This window comes from Anabrus simplex, chromosome 1 (assembly GCF_040414725.1).
Source record: "Anabrus simplex isolate iqAnaSimp1 chromosome 1, ASM4041472v1, whole genome shotgun sequence".
NCBI lineage: Eukaryota > Metazoa > Arthropoda > Insecta > Orthoptera > Tettigoniidae > Anabrus > Anabrus simplex.
In genome coordinates this window covers 353,453,252-353,463,596 of record NC_090265.1, presented here as the reverse complement: position 1 = coordinate 353,463,596, position 10,345 = coordinate 353,453,252, and the positions used below count along the sequence as shown (strand labels likewise).

Below are 10,345 nucleotides of genomic sequence, written 5' to 3'. Positions count from 1 at the left end.
TTTGCCACGCAGTACTGTTACTGTACATTCATTGGGTCGGCTACAGTGCCATTTCTCCAAAACGCAGCTATCTCTAATTCAATAGTGCATTAGTGTATGCAAGCAACCTGTAAGGCAATTCACAAGGAAGACATCCAACGCCTCTTTGATTCGATGCCACTGTGCATAGCAGCTCTCACTGCAGGAACGGAGGTTTCACTAACTACTATTTTCCTATGTTCTAACCTGACATCTTAATCATTCATGGATCATGTATACCAGTAAAAATAACGTATAGTATAACTTTGATTCTGTTCTCATCACTTGTTCACGGTGTTGCAATTTTCATAATATGAGTGCATTGACATTACTCTGGTAACTAACCGTTTCTTTAGTATTATGTTACAACGTAAACTCATCTCCGGAGTGTATAACACTGGCATTACCACTCCAAATATCTCCATATGTAGACCACTTTACTTCTCTTCCTCCTAGTATGACAATTCATATTTTTTCCATATCTCAATTTACGGTGTCTAATTCACTCTTGTTAGGTCAAAAGGGTATAAGTCCAGTTTGTACGATTTCACAGGAGAGTAAAACAAAATTCTACCCTACTCTGACTAAACTATTGTTGCGAATAAAACACTTTCTGGTTCATAATTCTAATTTAATTCTAGGATGGCCTACATTAATACATATACATTTATGTACACACTATTGTATTGAATGGCCACACTTTGCTAATTGCTGCCTCACAGCAGGACTCCAGTTCGGAAGCTGGTACAGGCTGTAATCCTTATTGTCAGGCTCCACCTTTCACTTTCACTCGTACGCTCAGTTCCTTCACACACAACAGCTGCTCGCAGACAGGATCGAACGCAGGACTACTGGCAACTACAAAACACAACTGTTCCGCGGTTCGGTTCAAGAGAAAGTCTGCCACTCACACAGTCAACACAATTCGCGTGGCCTTTCCACAGAGTAACTTACTCAACACACAACTAAACAGCTGTCACACAACAGCAACAACTCGACAGTGCTAGCCAGCATTGCAATACTCCTCACAACAGGGACAGTTAACACTGCTCCTATTCTACACACTCATACGTCGTAAAATAGGGTTATAATCAACCAGATGGAACGAACTACTTAACACTCCGTCATCTTGGGACATAGGACCGTATTGCGGGAGCACACAAGTTGGGGTGCAAACGAGCTTGGACTTGGATAGCTATTCCACACACTGATTCCAAGGCACGGTAGTACACACACATATGGTACTCCAAGGCAGTACACAGACAGTACTCCGCTCAATACACGACGATACTGTGATACCGATGGGAGGCTCGTTGGCTGAATGGTCAGCGTACTGGCCTTCGGTTCAGAGGGTCTCGGGTTCGATTCCCGGCCGGGTCGGGGATTTTAATCGCTTCTGATTAATTCTTCTGGCTCGAGGACTGGGTGTATTTGTCAGTCCCAACACTCCTTTCATCATATTAGACAACATACCACACTACCAACCACCACAGAAACACGCAATAGTGATTACATCCCCATATGGGGTTGGCGTCAGAAAGGGCATCCGGCCGTGAAACAGAGCCTAATCCACATGTGCAACGCAGTTCGCACCCGCGACCCCACAGGTGTGGGAGAAAGCGGTAGCAAAAGAAGAAGAAGACTCTGATACCGGTGGGATACTAGCGGTTATCAGCACTATTGCCGCCCCAGTCTAAATACTCAACTCCAACACTGACTGGCCTGTTCACGGTTAGCCTCCTATTTCTATCCTGGCGGTAGAGCACTGGAATATTCTCGCTGAACCTTCTAGAAGAGAACAATAGAGGAGAGACCGCGGCCGATTCGAAGGACCCCAGCCTGGCTAGTCATCCCTTCCAAGAAATACCGAAGGGGGCTACGACAACGCTGGCACGTAACATTATCAAAGAATAATTTTCATTGCATTCTAAGTTGTAGTTTCATGGGCCTTCTGTACATTATTGAGTAGAATTATGGCCTACTTGGCTCGGTATTTGTAGAAATGATTTATGATTATGCACATGCTGCCTTTTTGTACTTGTACCGTTTGGACCCATTCTATGTTGACTTATACCGTTTTGTCCGAACGTTAGGAGTGTTAAATTTTACATATAGGTAAGCTATGTGTAGAATAGGCTACTTCGCAGTGCAATGGTTACCGTTCCTAACTCTCACCCTTGCAGTCCCAAGTTCCATTTCCGGCTCTCATACAAGGTTCCATCATCCTCGTGGCGCTGATTATCCACATGGAGATTGCGATTTGGACACTGCATCTAAATTCATATTGTTATTTGCTCTGTAAATTCACATAGATATTAGGACTGGATCCTAAATCATCCTATCCACCAAATATTGCAAATGTTGAAAATGGGTAAAAAAAAGAGCTGACTTAGTAAGCCTCCGTTTCGGACGTCCCCGATGTTCAACAATGAGTATGGAACAATAATGATGTGGAAGAAAATCAGAAATGTTTGTGTGGCCTTCATTCTATCAGATCGTATACAAAAACCAATGCTTTCTAATTGAAAATAAAAATCCACGACCTGTTTCCAGTCATTCGAGCGAATCAGGAACGGAATGAATGAAGCCCTCATCTATCGGCGAGGATAGGAATTGTGCCGACTACCGAAGTCTGTCACACTCTTTTAGGCAATTATTACTAATTACTGCGTTTTATTACAGTTCGCCTTCAGTCATTAAGCAGAAACGAATTCCACTCCTTGACTTTCCAAGAAGAACAATATTCTCAAAAAATGTATTCTTTTATAACAACAACGTAAACGTCCTGGTTTTTTATTTAATTTAATTTCCGGGTTGAACCGTGTTGTAGTTGTCTGCACATCACGTACAGTTTGCCGACGTTTCGAATACATTGCAGTATTCTTTGTCAAGGCGACTGAAATACCCCTACTCGATCCGAGGTAATCAGTCTCCCAGGCAGAAATTACACTACTTGAGTGACCTTGACCTTGGCCTTTTATATCCTAGCCTTTCTGGCTGACATAAGCCCTGGCTGTCTCGTGAGTATTCTGGAAGGTATGTGTCACAGCCAGGTAGTGGGGGCTTGCCCGCGCTGTTATGTAATGAAGTTTCGGCCCGTGTGTTTATGTTGCTCCGTTTTGTGGACGACACATTCGTAATCTGGCCGCACGGGAGCAATACCCTACAGCTATTTCTCGACCATCTTAACTCTATACACGCAAATATTCAGTTCACCATGGAAATAGAAGTAGACGGAAAACTACTGTTCCTGGATGTCCTAGTAAAACGCAACTCCAATGGGACTCTGAGTCACGCAGTATACAGGAAACCCACTCACACAGACAGGTACCTACACGCTTCGTCTCATCATCACCCATCACAAAAACAGGCTGTCCTAACATTACTGGTGAACAGGGCCATAGCGATATCTGACGCAGAGCACCTCGAGGAAGAGAAAGAACACCTCACGAGAACCCTCAGGAAAAATGGCTACTCGCTCAATAACATCCGACGAGTCCTTAAAAAATCAGAAGAGAACAAAGAAAAGGCCGCCGTAGGAGAAAACAAAGGGAAAGAAGAACTGACCCGCCCGAAAACAGCGATACAGCCATACATTAAAAATACTACAGACGGGATCGGCAAGATACTGGACAAATACGACATAAAAACTATCTATAAACTTCACCGGAAGCTAGCCCGTTATCTACCACCAGTAAAAGACACAATAGTATTACAGGCCCCTGGAGTATATCACATTGAATGTAGCTGCGGACGCTGTTATGTTGGTGAAACAAAACGTCTGATCTCCACCCGCCTAAAAGAACATATGCGTCACACCAAGAACCAAAACACAGATATTTCAGCGGTAGCCAAGCATTCCTACGAAACAAGGCACGGAATATCATTTGACAAGACCAAGATCCTAGCAGCTATCCCTTGGAATCTGGAAAGGAAAATCTGCGAGGCTATCGAAATCAAGAAACATCCAAACAACATAAATTTGGAAGAAGGATATAAACTCAGTAATTCTTGGATGCCTATCATTCATAGTTTAAGATATACAGACCACAACATAAACACACGGGTCGAGACCCCATTAGATAACAGCGTGGACAAGCCCCCACTACCTGGCTGTGACACATACCTTCCAGAATACTCACGAGACAGCCAGGGCTTACGTCAGCCAGAAAGGCAGGATATAAAAGGCCAAGATCAAGGCCACTCTAGTAGTGTAATTTCTGCCTGGGAGACTGATTACCTCGGATCGAGTAGGGGTATTTCAGTCTCCTTGACAAAGAATACTGCAATGTATTCGAAACGTCGGCAAGCTGTACGTGATATGTGTACAAGTACAACACGGTTCAACCCGGAAATTAAATTAATTCTTCACACCGTGGAAGCTTCACTTCTAAGGTCCTGGTTCTTTAATGAAATACATAGCCTATTCAGATTTATTTTCAGAAATTGAATGTTTGTAACAACACACACAAGAACTCATCAATTTCCTTCATTCCTGATCTTCCTCACCCTCTACTTATTATTCTGTGTTATCGGATGTGTTTCCTGGAAGAGCATTCCTGACATCATCTAACGTTCCTTACATTTATGTCTACACTCCGCCAAGTCCTTGCATATCTTTGCTTGCACTTGTTTTCCACTAGAATTCATGTAAGACTCCCCTTTGTTTTTACAACGTTTTCTCTTCAATTTTGCCTCCTGCGTTTTTCTTTTCGCACTTATCCTCTTCTTTCTGCGTTTCACTCTCGTATGCCCCTCCTTACCTGCCGTATTCGACAATGGAATAAACGTGAATAGGTATAAACTGGGTTGTGATTAGTTCCAATGAACAGTGCAAATATGAATTTGGCAGAAAGACTCTATGCAAGTGATAGAACATACATACATACATACATACATACATACATACATACATACATACATACATACATACATACATACATACATAATCATTATATACTGTTATACCTTTCAGCGTTCAGTCTGCAAGTCTCTGTGAATTTACTAAACATCACCACAATCCTCTATTTGCAACTAGTGCTGTGGCCTCATTTCGTTCAATAACTCTTATCTTTAAATCGTTAGAAACAGAGTCTAACCAGCGTGACAGAAGTCAAACTTCATTTCTTTCTTTCTTTCTTTCTTTCTTTCTTTCTTTCTTGTGGAAAGCCACCACAAGTTTCCACCACATTTTTCTAATTTTACGTTTGGGTTCTAAGTTAGAACCGACTCAACGAGTACAATTCACGAAGTGAGTTAAATTGCCCCGATACCCTTTTTCAATCGTTGAACTGTCTTGATTGAAATGCTCTCAATGCACGTCACTGAAAGTTCCACAATTGCTCGGAAAGAAGTCAAGATAAGAGTTGGCTTTATGTCGCACCGACGCAGATAGGTCGTTTGGCGACAATGGGACAGGAAAGGGCTAGGAGTAGGAAGGAAGCGGCCGTGGTCTTAACTAAGGTACAGCCCCAGCATTTGCTTGGTGTGAAAATGGGAAACCTCCGGGCGAGTTAGCCGTGCGCGTAGAGGCGCGTGGCTGTGAGCTTGCAACCGGGAGATCATGGGTTCGAATCCCACTGTCGGCAGCCCTGAAAATGGTTTTCCGTGGTTTCCCATTTTCACACCAGGCAAATGCTGGGGCTGTAACTTAATTAAGGCCACGGCCGCTTCCTTCCAACTCCTAGGCCTTTTCTATCCCATCGTCGCCATAAGACCTATCTGTGTCGGTGCGACGTAAAGCCCCTAGCAAAAGAAATGGGAAACCACGGAAAACCATGTTCAGGGCTGCCGATAGTGGGGTTCGAACCCGCTATCTCTCAAATGCAAGCTCACAGCTGCGCAGGCCTAACCGCACGGCCAACTCGCTCGGTAAGAGTGAAGAAAGAGGCATATCACAACCTAACTCTTGGGATGTCCTCAACCAACCACGGAAATTTACTGCACATAAACTACAGCAAATGTGCGGTACCCAGGGTTTATCCTTATTTATTTTACAATCGAAGTAATGGTAATATGATGTCTTTTTTTTTTTTTTTTTTTGCTTTACGTCGCACCGACACAGATATGTCTTATGACGACGATGGGATAGAAAAGGCCTAGGAATGGGAAGGAAGCGCCCGTGGCCTTAATTAAGGTACAGCCCCAGCATTTGAACTATCTTCAGGGCTGCCGACAGTGGGGTTCGAACCCACTATCTCCCGATTACTGGATACTGGCCGCACTTAAGCGACTGCAGCGATCGAGCTCGGTGATGTCTTTATTAATAGGGTCAGTTCACTTTTCTCAGATGAAAAAGTCACTTCACCACCTACATATTTAAATAACAGAAGATAGGTTTCCCTAAGCAGAACAAACGACATTTATGTAATGACAATGGCTTCTCTAGGAATGAAAAATATTTGACTCACATGTTGACAACCTGTATTTGTAACAAAAGTTAGAATTTGCGTCCATCATGAAACAAATTCCTGTTTCTCAAGAGAATGAAAGCTATCGGTACCTAAGCGCTTCAAACATCATATTTCCTTATTTCAAATCAAAATTAATAGGTTTTTAATTGGGAAACATTTTTTTTTGCTAGGGGCTTTACGTCGCACCGACACAGATAGGTCTTATGGCGACGATGGGATAGGAAAGGCCTAGGAGTTGGAAGGAAGCGGCCGTGGCCTTAATTAAGGTACAGCCCCAGCATTTGCCTGGTGTGAAAATGGAAACATTTTTAGTGTTGACCAGTGATATCGTAGGTTGAGACTACCATGTACGCCTTTGGCCTCTAAATGAGTCAGTACCGATGAAAAATCTATTCAGTCATGTTCACAAAAATCGGGCGATTTGGGGGCGTAATAGCTGCGAAACATTGTTATTGACTTCTCAACAAGGCTGCCACGATTCGATATTTTGAGATACATTTTTATGCCTCTGTCTTTCAGCTTTGATGTAAAATTGGAGGTCTCTTAGCTAAGGATACATAACAGTTAAAACAAAAAGTAATGAAGGCGAGCGAGTGGTCGTCATTACGCACTCTCAAGGTCAGTTCGCAAGTTCCTAACTACCCAGATCCGATCCAAGCGGGCGCGATTCTCACGTCAAAGCTGCAGTAGCTCGCCTTCGTCCAGTTAGACAGGAATGGCGCCCAAGTACAAGCTCACATACTTCAATGCCAAGGCTCTGGCTGAGCCCATACGGTTTCTCTTCGCATATGGTGGACTAGAGTTTGAAGATGTCAGAATAAGCACAAAAGACTGGCCGAACCACAAATCATGTACGTAATAAATTATTGTATGCATGGCTAGTTTGTTTTAAGAAGTTAAGATTTTAAAGGTTGTGAACTACAAAGGCGTGCTAGGTTCATTCGGGAGGACATAGGTTCAAAATATTCTTCCCTCTAGTTGGTTCCATCATTTTCTGATTTAGCTGTCCTTCCCAGATTAACTTTCTTGCTATTATTTGTTGGTCATGCTTCCATTTCGCATTACCTTCCTAACTGACATTTGGTAAATTGCAATCACCCGCTATAATCACGTTCCTTTTCGACCGTTTCCCACATACCGGTAGCTGATGATCTTATCAAATAATTCAGCATCAGCACCATCCTTTACATGGGGCCGATGGCCTAGATGTTAGGCCCCTTTAAACAATAAGCATCATCAACCTTCCTTTACAGGTCTGTATACATCCAAAAACCTGAAGCTGCCTATTATCTTTCGAGATAACCCTTAGGACTTATGTTAGTCATCTTTAACTTTTTCGTAGCATACAAATTCTTCCTTCACCAGAATGAATACTCTCTCTCACCATTCCTATCCTGTCTCTACGATAAGCACTCCAGTTCCGTATGAACATTTCTGCATTCATTATATTATTTCTCAGCCAAGATCCAACTCCTATTACAATAATAATAATAATAATAATAATAATAATAATAATAATAATAATAATAATGGCTTTACGTCCCTCTAACTACGTTTACGATTTTCGGAGACGCCGAGGTGCCGGAATTTTGTCCCACAGGAGTTATTTTAGGTGTCAGTAAATTTGCCGATACGAGGCTGAGGTATTTGAGCACCTTCAAATACCACCGGGCTGAGCAAGGATCGAACCTACCAAGTTGGGGTCAGAAGGAAAGCGCCTTAACCGTCTGAGCCACTCATCCCGACCATATTAAAATATCTGGTAAATAAATAGCTATTAAATTACTTATTAATTACCCATCAGGAATTCGAAAAAATATCAAATTCTACTTCTCAGTAATGCATGAGCCTTAAATTCAATCATTCTATGACTTAAATGGGTAATAAGTAAACTATGAGAGCAAGCGGGGCTGGGCTGGGTATAGACCTAAATGCTGTCGGACAGTGGAGTGGAAACTTTTATTGTACAATCATTCCATAGCATTCCAATCATTCCATGGCAACGATGGGACAGGAAAGGGTTAGGACTGGGAAGGAAGCGGCTGTGTCCTTAAGCAAGCAGCATTTGCCTGGTGTGAAAATGGGAAACCACGGAAAACCATCTTCACGGCTGCCGACAGTGGGGTTCGAACAAACTATCTCCCGAATACAGAATACTGGCCGCACTTAAGCGACTGCAGCTATCGAGCTCGGTATGAGTATTTTAAAGATTCGAATCATTCTCATTCACGGGCTAGTTATAATATGATATAGTCCTAAGTACCGGTAGCGACCACGCGTTCTCCAGCTGTATTGCTTTCACTCACTTCATCAGGATCCTCACTGGCATCTTGCTTGTCCGACATTCCTTAGTCAATTCTTGTTATCATCCGACCAGACGGTATTAGGTTTGCGAGACCTTCCTTTTCTTTTGCCGATGCCTTCAGTCTTCGAAGGGTCGGACTTCTTCTGTTCAACTTTCTGATTTGTGTTGAAAGAGGGTGGTTAGACAGTTGTACTTCCTCTTTTAAAGAAAAAACCAACCACGACCACTACCACCAGATTCATATTGTCATCGACGATCTACAGTTTCACAGCTTCAGTGTCTTCTGGTATGAGCTAGAACAAATTTGTTACTTTCACTTATCTGTCTCATTCTAATCTTTGGCTTTGACAATATAGAAGTGGGGTACGAGCAATACTGGTAGTTCGTTCATTATGCAGCCGATCTTATGTATGATATGAAAATATTGCTCATAGGGACGGTTGGTGCGTGCATTTTAGTGGGCTCGGCAAACTAATATGTAATAGCAACTTCTGGCTCGATGAGGAAAGCAATGGGAAACTACATCACTCCTCATTTCCTTAGTACGCCTCTTCAGTGATGTCTAGGCCATCTATGACAGCAGGTGGCGGAGCTGTTGAGGAAAAGTGTGGGAAAAGTGGTAGAAGAATAAGAAGACCGTTAAATACATAAACATTTTGAAAGGCAGGACATATCGCGACAAATGAAGGCATACATTCCATATACAAGTTAACGGTATTGGCGATATACGGTACTTATTTTAAATATATGTTAAAATAGAGCAGGGTATTAAGGGTAGGTATTTTCACGAAATAATGCGCTGTTCTCAACGAAGATAACGCACTAGTTCGGTAACATTCTACTTGAGAATTGCTTCATACAGTTTCTTCAGTTACACAGAACTGACTGTCCGGGCTGGGCGGTTCAGACGCTGTTCCAGAATAGTCAAATCGGCTGTAATACGCCAATCTCGTATCGGTACGTAAAAGAACTCGTTCAGAGCCAAAATTCCGCCACCTCAGAGACTCCCAAACCCATAAAATGTTAGTGTTTACTCGGACGTAAATGCAAAATGATTATTTTATCACAACTAGGGTGACCAACTCTCACGCAATAATTTAAGGGTGATTTCGATTTCGACAAATGTTGCATATTTATTTTAGCGGTGTGTTGTCACTGAAAAATATGTTCATGTCATGGATAATACAATTAAATATGTAGTCATATAATATACAGGTCACACACAGAATAAAAATTGGCAAATTATCATGTTTCTTAGTACTAACCCAGATGTATCTGACGAGTGATGTTGCAGAACTAAGCATCTTTCTCTTCTTGTGCAACTTTCTTTTAAAAAGATTACAGCTATAATTGCAATTAATTGCTATCCTTAGCTCTGACGTTTGGCCGTGTGCTTTGGGTCGTGTAGCTATGAGCTTGCATTCAGGCGATGGTGGGTTCGAATCCCATCGTTGGCAGCCCTGAGGATGGTTTTCCGTGGTTTCCCACGGTGCGATGTAAAGCAACTTCCAAATAATAATAATAATAATAATAATAATAATAATAATAATAATAATAATAATAATACATTATTAATTATTAAAGTATTATTTAAAATGTGCCAACATGC

The 10,345-nt window shown here is 42.2% G+C and overlaps 1 protein-coding gene across 1 annotated transcript in view; it reads left to right on the top strand.

Moving 5' to 3' along the window:
• The first annotated feature begins 7,096 nt into the window (after nt 1-7,096).
• LOC136866108 (glutathione S-transferase) overlaps nt 7,097-10,345 on the top strand; it is a 49,440-nt gene continuing 46,191 nt past the window's right edge. The window contains exon 1 of the mRNA XM_067142789.2: nt 7,097-7,282. Within this exon, the coding sequence (XP_066998890.1) occupies nt 7,147-7,282 (136 nt within the window). The 5' untranslated portion in view covers nt 7,097-7,146. The remainder of the gene's footprint in view (nt 7,283-10,345) is intronic.